The sequence below is a fragment of the Asterias amurensis genome, chromosome 11, assembly GCF_032118995.1.
Source record: "Asterias amurensis chromosome 11, ASM3211899v1".
NCBI lineage: Eukaryota > Metazoa > Echinodermata > Asteroidea > Forcipulatida > Asteriidae > Asterias > Asterias amurensis.
In genome coordinates, this window is record NC_092658.1 from 7,034,792 (window position 1) to 7,048,871 (window position 14,080).

Below are 14,080 nucleotides of genomic sequence, written 5' to 3' on the forward strand. Positions count from 1 at the left end.
GTTTACAAGGCCACGTCAAAGTATTAAAGGGATTGTAGACGTACATGTACTATGTAATGTTTGTTCATGATCAGAGATGCTAATATCCAAAACATTGTCACCCAACCACAGGCCTGTATGCTTCGTTTTTGAAGGGAACCAAGACATTTTCTCCTTAGTAGAGGGCACCCTATGAGGAAACTGTAAATTTCTACTGGACCATTTGAAGGGCACCAAGGCCATAGAGCACTGAGGCAATCGCCTGGGTTGCCTCCGTGAACTATCAGGCCTGCAACCAAGATGTAAAATTCCCCAAACTATCACCTTTTAAAGGTATAGGATCACAGATTGGTTTCAAATGGTCAACGTAAAGCTGATTTATAGGTAATAATAATATACAGCACTTACAGAACGCACAGTATCTGACAAAGAAAATGCCATTCCATGGCGCCAGTTCCTAAAGTCAAGAGTCCAGGATTTAAGATATTTGTTTGAAGAGCTGTGTTTTGAGCTGTCGTTTGAATTGAAGATTGAGGAATTACTTTGTGTTCTAGGTAAACTTATAAAGAAAGATACAATAAAAGTCACTTAAGAAAGTTTCAGCTGAATCTGTAGCTGAGAAAACAGCAGAAAGCTGTCAAGATATTTTCATAAGAATGTCACATCCGTCTACATTCAGCAAAGTGACAGCCACAGTAATAATAACATCTCTGGCAACAGACACAAACTCTCAGAAACCAAAGAAGCATCTCATGCATGAAACGTTTCTCAGATTCAAATGTTTCTAGGTTAAAAATGATCCAAACCTTAATCTTTAAAGGGAATCATTTCTCAAAATGCCAACAGCTGTCAGTGATTCTTTCTCAACCAAGTTTTTTATGGTCCGTTAATTTATTGAGTATTTGACCCTTCCTCAATTCTTGTTTCTTTGATGTATTTTGATTTTGTTGAAGTTACAGATTCAAATGTTTCTGGGTGAAAAATAATCCAAACCATAATATTACTTTGAGTGGAATTACTTCTCAAACAAGTTTCTACTATCAACATTCAACAGCTGCATTGATTCTTGATCACCAAGTTTTTATGGTCCATTAATTTGTTGAGTATTTGACCCTACCTTAACTCTTGTTTCTTTGATATACTTTGATTTTGTAAAAAAATAACGCCACAACGAAGGCTTAAAGGTAGGTTCATATTGTTGGTAACTACTCCAAACATTAATAACCATAAAAACTAACCGAGAGAAGCACTGCAGCTGTTGATAGAATAAACTATTCTTTTTTAAAGATTTCCCTTTGAAGTAATATGGTTTGGAAAATGTTTCACCCAAAACATTTAATGAATAAATCATTACGTGTTCAATTGTTTTAATCCCATATAAATGTAGATACTGTACATACAATAAAACTAACCTGTGAAAGTTTCATTTCAAAAGGTGATAACATTTTTGAAATATCGCCGAAAGTCCAGTTTGATTTTGCCCATGCAGAAAGAATAATCCGCGTTTGGCATACACAATCTGAGAAATTTTCCTGACAAAGATTCTTTTCAGATTCAAAATCTTGTTCAATAACCACATTACTCCAAAGTGAAATGATTCTCAACACTTTATACTATCAAAAGCTACTGTACTTCTAACAAATACATGTCAGTTGTTATTGCCATTATATTTTACGGGTGATTACCATACAGATTCCTTTCCTTTAATTACACATCTGGTTTGTGGTAACACCATGGGTGTATCTTCTTGCCAGGTAGATTTTGTTCTTTAGAGAACTGTCTTGCTGTATATTCTACTACCGCGAAGTAGGTTTTTGGATTTCCGGTAGACTTCTCAGTTCTGAAAAGAACTGTCGTGCTTTTATTAACTACTACCTGGGGCGGAAGATAGACCATCGATTGGGACTACTACTTTAGCTTATAGAGGATCGTTGTTAACTCTAATTAACGCCCAGATGAACTATCTCCCTTTAACGAATTTCTTGAAAGACAGAAATGCAAAGGAAGAGAAATGGAAGGGGGGTTAAGAATGCCTGTGTTCCTTCGTTGACTTATCTCCGGATTATACTGACAGATGTCACATTCAGACAATTTTTGAGTTGACACGAGGCATGCGATGGATTATGCAGTTTGTAATTCTATTAACTTGATCCGGGGGGCTAACGTGATCGCAATGCTGGTGTTGGTCTGTACATTGTAAAGGGCAAGGATGGGAGGGGTTAGACGTGCTACCAAAGACAAGTAAGAGGGGGGGGGTACTGGAAGAGGGAGGGGGATAGGTAAAGCATTTTGAGTTTGTGAAACTGTTCAAACATTTGTAACTTAAATTCTTCAAAACCCTTGACATGGTTTTGCTTGCATTTGATGGATTTGATGTTGCACCCTACAAATATCTGACTGTAGCACAGGGTCAGGGACACAGGGGTTAATGTTGACTTCACAAAGATAGTACTAACTTAGGAATAGTCCTAGGACTCTTTAGAAGTTATTCATAAATACCTCAGACAGTTTCGCTATTCCTATTGGTGGAGAGCGCGTCACGTGGGTGTGTATAAACCTTTGTTTATGACCAGTAAAAAGTGTTGAAACATCGGCGTGACACGCGAGCTTGCACCTGTGCTTAAGACAGTTTCTTCATTCCTATTGGTCGAGAGCAACGGCTGAAACAGTTGTGCCACATCACGCGATACGCGCAACGCGCACAGCATTCCCTTACAAGGAGTAGTTTACCCGAGGGCCTTACCATTTCATAGCTGGAGGGGTGTTGTGTTGAAAGAAATCATTAACTAATTATAATTTTTGCATTTATTTTACTTTTTGACCAAAAGTGTTGATGTTTTTTTACCGTTTCGGTAAAATTATCAAGAACCAGGCCTCGTTGGGATTAAACCACTAGTTGAAAACCTCTTCACCACACATTGATTCCCTTAATAAAAACTTAAGGCCAGTCCTAAGTTAGGACGAGTAATGCTTCCTATCTCAAAATAAAACTAGTCTTAACTCCTTGTGAAATCCACCCCTGATCTAAGAGTCTGAACGGCCGATTCTGTGCTTACTGAACGATTTCCAATTCATAGCACTGCTAACCGTGAGCACACTTAAAGGCATACAGCATCCTTGTTTTATAGGCTTCCTCGGGCTTGAGAGCTACTGTGATTAAGCTCACTTATAAGGCATCCTTAGTTTCATCTCACGATCTCTGGCTGTGCTTTGTGGTCATAATGGGTTGATGGGGCTGGCTGCCAAAGGCACCCTTGCATGCCTGCTTCTCGAACATGTGTTAGCCGCGTCTTTCGCAATTCAGCTCTTAGCTGCGAGTAAGGATGATTACCATCCCAAATTATTTTTAGTTTTACTACCTGAAATATACTATAGTTAGTATTATTAAAAAGGACAGTTATTGGCCAGAACATCTTGTGAATCTGGTTTAATTGGTCAAAAAAAATCTTACCTTCTTTCAACCTCAACTTGATGGATGGATCTTTACTTGAAGCTCCAAAATAACCTCCATGCTCTGCATCCCAGAATAGCTCATCCTGTTTGGACTGGAGAGAACTGGCCCAATCCAGCCATGACTGGTCATAACAGGTTTCATAAAGATCAAGAAGACCGCGTATGAGGTCGCTATAGTCATCAACGAATCCCTCTATAGGCTCAGATCTTCAAAATAAATACAAGGAAGATGTTATCTACAAAATTGATAAAATGTACGGGGACTTTAATCACTTCAGATTAGATAATAATAGTTATCAATAAAAATACTAAATTCTAAGTAAAATCAGAAGAAACAATTGTTACAACAGAAAACAGGAATTTTAAACATTAAAAATCAACCAAAAGGTAAGTTTTCAAATAAGATTTTAAAAAAACTTTCAATTGAATCGGTTAATTGAATCGCTGCCGAGGGGCATTTATAGAGAATGAACGATCACCTTAGTATTTAGTTCTGGCTACTGGCTGGTTTAAATATACCACACCAGAGGAAAATAAACAAAGAGTTTGAGAAGTAGATTTCACAGCCAATAATTCACTAAGAAAACTGGGGCTAATGATATGGATTGTTTAAATACAGACATAAAGTTGTTCAGTTTCATTTATACATTATTTGCAGACTATCCAAGGAAACATTTAATAGAAATAATTGTCTTGAAGAAGAAGAACACTGATAAGATGCCAGTATCCTTCAAGTCTTGACGTTCATGGTGCAGACAAAAACAAATACTTGCTCAGCGGTTCCATAAAAATAAATGGATTTATTTAGCGCCATATTACCAAAGGATGTAAGGCAGAAAAGAAAGACCAAAATAATGGGAAGAACCAGCTACAGATTGCAGAACAGATGAGTCTTAAGACCCTTTTTGAAGGACAGAATAGTCTAAGTGTTTTAATGGGGACAGGTAGACCGTTCTATAGGCGGGAGACAGCAGTGAAAAACGCTCTCTCACCAGCTAGTTTGCGTGACTAGTCCACCACAAGGGAGATGGCATCAAAGCTTAGAAGGGAGTATGGGCAGTCATGGATTTGAAGGGAGTATGGGCAGTCAAGGGATTTGAAGGGAGTATGGGCAGTCACGGATTTGAAGGGAGGATGGGCAGTCATGGATTTGAAGGGAGTATGGGCATCAAGGGATTTGAAGGGAGTATGGGCATCAAGGGATTTGAAGGGAGTATGGGCAGTCACGGATTTGAAGGGAGTATGGGCAGTCACGGATTTGTAGGGAGTATGGGCATGATGGGCAGGCATGGATTTATAGGGAGTATGGGCAGTCATGGATTTGAAGGGAGTATGGGCAGTAATGGATTTGTAGGGAGTATGGGCAGTCATGGATTTGAAGGGAGTGTGGGCAGTCGTGGATTTGAAGGGAGGATGGGCAGTCACGGATTTGAAGGGAGTATGGGCAGTCACGGATTTGAAGGGAGTATGGGCAGTCACGGATTTGTAGGGAGTATGGGCATGATGGGCAGGCATGGATTTATAGGGAGTATGGGCAGTCATGGATTTGAAGGGAGTATGGGCAGTAATGGATTTGTAGGGAGTATGGGCAGTCATGGATTTGAAGGGAGTATGGGCAGTCGTGGATTTGAAGGGAGGATGGGCAATCACGGATTTGAAGGGAGTATGGGCAGTCACGGATTTGAAGGGAGTATGGGCAGTCATGGATTTATAGGGAGTATGGGCAGTCATGGATTTGAAGGGAGTATGGGCAGTCATGGATTTGAAGGGAGGATGGGCAATCACGGATTTGAAGGGAGTATGGGCAGTCACGGATTTGAAGGGAGTATGGGCAGTCATGGATTTATAGGGAGTATGGGCAGTCATGGATTTGAAGGGAGTATGGGCAGTAATGGATTTGTAGGGAGTATGGGCAGTCATGGATTTGAAGGGAGTGTGGGCAGTCATGGATTTGAAGGGAGTATGGGCAGTCATGGATTTGAAGGGAGTATGGGCATCAAGGGATTTGAAGGGAGTATGGGCAGTCATTGATTTGAAGGGAGTATGGGCAGTCATGGATTTGAAGGGAGTATGGGCAGTCATGGATTTGAAGGGAGTATGGGCAGTCATGGATTTGAAGGGAGGATGGGCAGTCATGGATTTGAAGGGAGTATGGGCAGTCATGGATTTGAAGGGAGGATGGGCAGTCATGGATTTGAAGGGAGGATGGGCAGTCATGGATTTGAAGGGAGTATGGGCAGTCATGGATTTGAAGGGAGTATGGGCAGTCATGGATTTGAAAAAGTGAAGAGAGATAACCTTGAGCATGATATTTGACCTTGGTCTAGCCTCATTAAATTGACAGTGAACACATTGAGATGTGGGAGGAGGGGGCGAATCTCGGAAAATCTGTTGTTCATGTTTGCTTACATTTGAGTGACCTCCCCTTGTTTATCAGTGTAACAGCTCCTTATAAGGCATCCTTTCTGATCATTATAAAGATGCTCCTTAATGAAGGTTGCTGCTTGGATGCCCCGGGCTGTGTAGCTAGCATCCCCAAGGACTTGGCCTCCTCGAGCAAAACCAGAAATCATCAAACCTGCCAAATGAAGAGATTTAAACCATTTGAAGATCACCTTGAAGTAGACTGTTGGTAACTACTCACTACTCAAAAAAATTGTTGAAATAAAAACTTACTTCGTAATGAGCAATGGAGATAGAGCTGTTGATAGTTTAAAACATTTCTGACGCATACATGTTTTGAGAAAGAGGTAATTTCTCACTCAAATATTAAAAGACTTCAGACCTGAAACCTTTTGTTATGCATCTGAAAGCACACAAAAAATGTGTAAAAAGGGTGTTTTTTCTTTCATTATTTTCTTGAAACTTTGATGACCAACTGAGCCCAAACTGTCACAGGTATGTATACATATGTTGGGATACACCAAAAATAGAAATACTGGTCTTTGACAATTACCAAACATGTCCAGTGCCTTTAAGAATAAGAGGATGGAGACAATAAATCTTGAGTCAAAATAACATTGAAAATAAAGACGACTGACTGATATTGACTTACTGTGAAGGTGCTGGGATGAAAATAAGTTTCTGTTTGAGGTGAGTACATGTAACTTTCGTGTGAACTAAATTGAAGTAAAATGAACAGGGGTTTCAGGGTTCTTCACCGGGTTAAATTTTGTCCAGTGGCTAAACCAATCCTGCACTTTCTTCAAATTGCCTAAATCATTCCTGCATTGTTGTCAAATTGCGCAAATATTTCATGCACAATCTCATTTTGCGATATACCTATAGGCATATTGCGCACACTACTCCTGCACTATCGGCAAATTGCGCAAACTATTCATGCTCAAATAGATAAGCCGATTGCATAAACCACAAACCATTCCTGCACTATCGGCAATTGCACAAACTATTCCTGCAAGATTGATCTGATTATGCAAACATTTTTGTGCAAAGCATTTCAGCACGAACAAAACCACTTTGTGCACGATCGCCCGGAAAAAAAAGAGTTTCAGGTTTGCGTCCGTTTTTTAAAAATTATCTCTGATCGGTCTCATAATATATACCACGAAACTTGATTTCAAGTCTGAGAGTGCGGTAATTGCTACCACGCTCTAACTCGCTCCAGTGATGGAGGTTTATCCACGAGAGGGCACTGTTTTAGCCAATAACATATCAGGAAGACTAAGCATGATCACAGACTTGGAACCAAGTCTAAATACCACGCTGTTGTCGAAATGTAGTCAACTAAGCCTATTTTCTCAAAAGTGTTTTAAAGTGTTCTATGGTTTTATCTTTGTTTTATTATGATATTGATCTAATTTATTAAATATATAATTTGTTGTTAACTAAAATTTTTTGTTTTTAGTGGGGGTTTAAAAAGAAACGGATTTCCGGTTAAAAACGGAGAAATCACATCCCTGATATTAATCATTATCCAAAAAATTGAACAATTAACCACAAGGTTAACTGACTGGGTAACTTTGAAAATGATTTGGGGTTGAAAAAAAATGGGGAAAAAAAATAACTGAAAAAAAGGCCCAAAACACTACACAATTCTGAAAGAATGTGTATGGTACAATGGTACAGGGTTTGCTCATCTAAAGGTAGCTATACAAATATACAACACATTGGTTTGCAATTCTTACCATTCCAACTTGTCAGTACTTTGTCATCCAAATGAGGCTTCGGCCGCTTCAGTCTCTCCTTGTATAGAATCTCCCGAGCCTTGGACAGCGCCCTCTCTGTTGAAGTTTCATCTAGCTTGAAGAATTTTGCAGTCACTCCAAGAGAACCACGAACAATCAGAACATTCTTGTGAAGAAGTTCTCTGTGGGGATCCTGGAAACAAGGTTTAAAACTTTACAACCTCGTTCCCACTGAAAGTCTGTAACCAGTAATGCCCTTTCTACAGATATTTTCATGGTCTTCCTTACCACATCAGGACTGCAAATACAACATCTTCTTTCAAAACTGCCGTCAAAACTCACCTCTTTAAAGTTAAATGTTGACCAGCTACTCTCAACATAATTTTTCTGTTCCTTTCTTTTAAACTGTTTATTTTGTATCATGAGCGAGCACTATATGAGCGCATTTTTTGTGGCGGATACCGACGCTATATAAGACTTCATTATTATTATTATTATTTGTGGCACCAGTGTGTCTGACCTGGTTCCTCCTATCAGGGTAAATGAGGATGAAATCAGAATTTCTGCTTGTTGTAACCCATACACTCTCGTTTGCTGAGATGTAGAACAAAGAGCTGTTCATAAATACCTCAGACAGTTTCGCTATTCCTATTAGTGGAGAGCGCGTCACGTGGGTGTGTATAAACCTTTGTGTATGACCAGTAAAAAGTGTTGGAACATGGGCGTGACACACGAGCTTGCACCTGTCCTTATAAGACAGTTTCTTCATTCCTATTGGTCGAGACCAAATGGCCGGGACAGTTGTGCCACATCACGCGATATGCGCGACGCTCACAGCATTCCCTTATAAGGAGTTGTTTACCCGAGGGCCTTATCATTTCATAGCGCGAGGGGTGTTGTGTTGAAAGAAATCATTGAAAAATTATAATGTTTGCATTTATTTTACTTTTTGACCAAAAAGTGTTGATTTTTTTTGACCAAAAAGGTATTTATGAGTTGGAATCAAGGTGTGTTGAATCGGTTTTCAACTAGTGGTTTAAACCCGCCGAGGCCTGGTTCTTGATAATTTACCTCGACTTCGTCTCGGTAAAATTATCAAGAACCAGGCCTCGTTGGGCTTAAACCACTAGTTGAAAATCTCATCACCATACATTGATTCCCTTATTTCAACAGCTCTATTCCATGTACTTCCTCTCTTTGATTCCTCCCAGCTCTCGCCGATACCAGTTTGTATCCAAGGGCGGAGAAAAGAAAATATGATAACGTGCTTTGCTCAAGGAACACACGTTTCTGGACCCACCAGGCAAGAAATCGAACCAACATTCTGTAAACTATCGAACTTGAGTCCACTACCATAGACTATGTTTAAAATGCTTTGAATAATTAACATAAGAAAAACAAACCTGTTCAAAATTCACATTGCCTTCTTTTCTAACATTGTAGTGTTTACAAAACACATCAGCCAATGTGACGCTATCACTGCCCTCAATCTTGTCAACTAGCAAGTTTCTTATTTCATCTTCCTCCCAAACGCAGAAAGCTCCTTCCTTTTTGTCCTTGGCGTCTGCAGTAGGCAAAGAATCAGCATCTTCAGCGCTGAAGAACCCGCCTGTCTGTAGAGAGGAGTCAAGAGAAATCGTTTTTTTTATTGACCCCTTGTACCAACATCAAACACTGCTACTGTCTGCTTTGTACGCTTGCAATTTTTTTAGTCAAACTGCACATAAATGATGTTGAAATCATCTTTCCAATGCTAACTAAGATCAGATAAAAATCTGACGCACGACCACCCAAACAGTACTACACCCAAACCAAATGCTGCCTTAAAATTAAACTTTATTTTTAATTTCCTAATGTAATTTGACTTTGTTTTGTAATGAACTGATGTAATGATGAATGATATGTCATCTATGTACTTTGATGGCATATTGCAATAAACACACAGACCAGTTTTGAACTTTGAAATTTTAAGTATGTAAACCCTGTGTCACCTAAAATGCACAACGCACTAAAAAAAAAACAGGGACATTGATTCCCGAAATGACACAACCAAGATTTGTGACGATAACATCAGGGCCCAATTTCATTCAGCTGTTTAGCAGAAAATTGTGCTTAGCAACTTTGTCTGCTTAAGCACAAATTAACAGTGAACAAGAGTCAAGCAATATTTGGCTGGAAACATGCGTCTGCTGAGCAAGATTTTTCTGTGCTTAGCCATTTTTAGTGCTTTACAGCTTTATGAAATTGGGCCCAGGTGAATATAGACTTGACTCAAGTCCCAAACCCGTGACATCCCCAGAAAACTACTGTTTTGTGATGCTCTGAATTCCAAAACCTGTTCCGCATGCAAGACAGGGACTTGACGATGTCGCAGTCGCCTGGTATGTAAATATATTCACTTATGAATATGTAACATTGTTATGTGATACGTTTTGACCAATCAAACGCACCCAAAAAGAAGACTAGTTCATTTGTCACTTGTGGGTTAAGTACTTAGTTGATGATTGAAATACATTTTTTAATAACCAATTTATTATAAAAAAGAAAGCACTAAATGTTCATTTGAATTTAAGTAATACGTTGTAACATACATTGGGGTCGGTTTTGTTTGCAAAATTTGAATTTTGGGAAGTGCAATAAAACGACTTATGACACCGACACCCTCTTGCCTGCTAATGAGTTTACCCGCCCCACGTGCGTGCCGCGTATAGACGCGTGCCTTACAACCTCTTCTACTGTGATGTCACAGAGTATAATGAATATTTTATCGGCTGGGCAGCGCTTCCACGCTCCCATTGGTGTTGTACATCTCCCCATTTGGGGAGATTTTCTAATAACAACGTGCAGAGTAAGAAACGACTTCGTCAAGTCCCATTCTCGGGACCACATTTTGACGGCGAGCGCGCACTGTACTGTTTGCTATGGGGTTGTTTCATAGTAAGTTGAGGTAATAGCTTAGGGACCTCTCACACGAGAATGGGACTTGAATCAAGTCTAAGGTGAATAGTATTCCGCACTTATGCTAAAAATAGAAGCTTAGTAATGATAATATTGATAATAGTGGTGTCTTATGTAGCACGCATAGGAAAGGTATGTGGGACTAAGTTTGAATTGCAGTCTATTCCTTTGCGTATCACCATGTAATGATTTACAAGACGATGTGGCACAATATGCTGCCAATCCAGCCAGGAACACCGAGGTGGACCCCTTCACTTTTTGATAAGTGCACTGGGTTCTTTAACATGTGTTACACAATGGGACCAATGGCTTTACGTCCCATCTGAAGGCAAAGCAATGGTTAAGTGTCTTGCTTAAGAACACCAAGTGTCATGACTGGGATCTCATGACTTGTACCCAGATCTCAGAAAACCGTTCACAATTTTCTTTAACACACACCTGTGCGTGTCCAGGTTTACGCTATAGCTACCCTACACTAAGTGCAGTTTGGCGTGTTAATGACGCAGTGATATAATAAGTTGTGGAATGTTTGTCTGACAACCAGGCATTTTTAGCAAAAGTGAGGTCATTAGTGCGAAGTGTTATTGGGTCTATCAAGGAAAAAACCCAAAGGTATATCAAGACCAACAAGAGCCAACTACCCGTTTCAATGAATTTTACTGATATGATTTTGTGCAACTATTCACATACCTTGTTACTAAGATCTCTTGATACATACTGCAATATGCTTCGAGCAACATCGGCAAAAAACTCATCTTTTGTAATCTGAAATGTATTACAAAGTGCATTTATATTTAGTCCATTCATTGTGGTAGTATGGATAAACTACGTCAGCCTGCAGTATATCATGTGGTGAATGCATCTAAACAGTACACAGTCAACCCTCCTACTGTCTGGCCACTCAATAAAATCCACTGTGGTTTTAGATAACAGATAGATATACTTTGCCAACCTGCAATATGATATCATGTGGTGAATACAGTACATATCATAGAGTTATATATAAGAACTAGAGGGCGCACGAGTGATCCTTCGTGCACAAACGCCACGGGACCGCAAGATGACAAGCGCGTCATTCTGCACGCGCGTCGAATATGAAATACACGTTTGAGGTTTTTTTTATTGAATGCTCACGCGATGCTCTTTGTTCAACTTACAAAATGGCCGCACAAACACACGCTGTGAGATAGCTGTTTTGTCAACTTAGAAAATGGCCGCCTGCTCGCATACCGGGGCGCGTATATAGGCCAGTGCGCGCTCTAGTTCTTATATATAACTCTATGGTACATATACATCTTCACAGTTTGTTAGCTCTGTACACAGTTGTGTCAGCATACACAACTTGTGCGGTTGATTTTCTTCAATTGATTGGTCAACTCACTGGAAAATACTACCCAGATTAAGGAGATGTAAAATTTGCATTGGGGAAAAAGATAATTAATTATGATTTTACCCGTTCACCAATGTGTGTAAGCACTCAGTACTTTGGCCGAGTTCTGTGAAAAAAATCACAGGCATATTACTTGGTGGGATTCGAACCCATGACCTTTGCAATTCTAGAGCAGTGTCTTACCAACTAGACCACCAAGATTGCCCTGTGGCTAGAGGCAGTTCAAATCCTAAATGTATCAAAAGTACATGTAGCTGACTGCCACCTGACCTTGGTCATTAAGCGTTCTTGAACTCGGTAGAAAGAAGAAAAAAATTCCACAGGCTACTTGGGTTGGATTTGAACCCAAGACCCCCCTTAATTCTAGGAATATGGAAATTCAACAACCAATCACAGCATGCTGACTGTTGAACCTTCAATATTTTTGACTGGAAAATGTCACCAAGAGTAGGGGGGTTAATGTTGTGAGTTGTAGTACCTGGTAAGCATCGAGGTAGCTGACTGCCAGCTGACCCTGGTCATAAAGCATCTTCTCAAAGTGTGGCACATGCCAGAAATCATCAGTTGAGTAGCGATGAAAACCCTAACAAGAAAAGAAACCAGGAAATGTTTAATATAATAGGAAATGTTTAATCTAATGAAAAATAAAATGATACAAAGAAGTATTTCTAGATGTCCTAATAATGCAACTTGATGATCTAAACCAAAGATTATAGAGCACCGCAAGGCGCAAGATGCGGAACTCGGGCTGAAATGTGAAATCCCACTGGACGCCATTTCGGCAAGTAACTCTTTTGATACAACAATAGATCAGTGCAGATCAGTGCAGACAATGACCATTCCTATCAATGGGAAACAAAACATTCACTTGCTGAAATGGCGCCCATGCGTATTTCACATTCCAACAATAGATAAAGCTTCAGTTCCGCATCTTGGCGCTCTATAATCTTTGTCTAAACAGAATTCCTTTACAGTTTTTCATTGCAATTGTTTGATTGAGCATTGGTTGAAATGGGCTCAATTATACACAGGCTAAAAACATATGGGTTCTCATGTGAATCTTGAGAAGTAGTGACTGAAAAAAGAATTCATCATAAAGGAGATATGAAAACATCATAGCAAAAATGAAGAGCACATATTAATAATTGTTAAATTGTATCACGGTTGTTTTTCACAATGACATTTCAACAAGCCTTCAACTTGGCAATATGTGCTTTAAAACTAGTTATTTTCTGAACATTGTGACTTCCGAATAAGTGTTTCTACCGATTCCAATTCAAACTGTGAGCTATCTGTACGAGCAAAATGTCAATACACTATCCCAGATATATTAGGACTATCAGAAAACAGTGTACTACAACACTACAACCAGTTTTCCCAGTCACAAAACCTCAAACCACAACTGCTGCACCTGGAAAGCAAAATGTAAAACAAATTGTAGGGGACAGAAAAATAATAAATTGCATTTTGAGGATGACAGTTCCACCAACAGAAGGAATTTTAACAATTTTTCGTGAATAATGTCTGAGGTTAACATTTTCAGAAAAGAATTGTCCCTTTTTCTTGTTGTATTTTTTACTATTTTTTTAACAGTTGGCTTCATAAAACCATTGGTTCTTGTATGTGCATTACACGATGTTTAGAACATTCGTACATTCCACCCTTGGCCATGAACCGTAGCGTCTTGAAACACATCTCAAGACCTTCCTTACCTGAGCTATGTGATCGTACATTCCACCCTTAGCCATGAACCGTAGCGTCTTCAAACACATCTCAAGACCTTCCTTGCTATCTTTACTTTCTGGTTTATTGCTGTACATCCTGAACATGAAGTTAAAGTTCACTACAAAGAGAAGAGAAAAATCAAACTTGTTAGAAGCGTCCATTAAAACTTGTGCATATGACGTTACAAGCCCAAAACAGCGCCTTCATTGAGGTCAGAGAAGATCTATCATTGAGAGAATTGTGCAACGCGTATACAGGCATGCACATTTCCATTGTTTACCTTAGCGTCAGCAAGGGATGTGTTAAGTCGTTTTATTATTACAGATGCACTTAACATTAGATACCCTGAACGAATCACCAATACTGAACTTTATCAATGAAGCAATGTCACTACCAATTACACAACAAAAGCAACGACTACAACTGCTCG

At 39.4% G+C, this 14,080-nt stretch overlaps 1 protein-coding gene across 1 annotated transcript in view; it reads right to left on the reverse strand.

The window, feature by feature from the left end:
• LOC139943882 (spermatogenesis-associated protein 20-like) overlaps window positions 1-14,080 on the reverse strand; it is a 43,282-nt gene that overhangs the window by 21,435 nt on the left and 7,767 nt on the right. The window contains exons 8-14 of the mRNA XM_071940758.1: window positions 13,638-13,768; window positions 12,404-12,508; window positions 11,226-11,300; window positions 8,981-9,190; window positions 7,578-7,770; window positions 5,842-6,010; window positions 3,431-3,639 (exon numbers count right to left, since the gene is read on the reverse strand). Coding sequence (XP_071796859.1) covers window positions 3,431-3,639; window positions 5,842-6,010; window positions 7,578-7,770; window positions 8,981-9,190; window positions 11,226-11,300; window positions 12,404-12,508; window positions 13,638-13,768 — 1,092 coding nt within the window. The remainder of the gene's footprint in view (window positions 1-3,430; window positions 3,640-5,841; window positions 6,011-7,577; window positions 7,771-8,980; window positions 9,191-11,225; window positions 11,301-12,403; window positions 12,509-13,637; window positions 13,769-14,080) is intronic.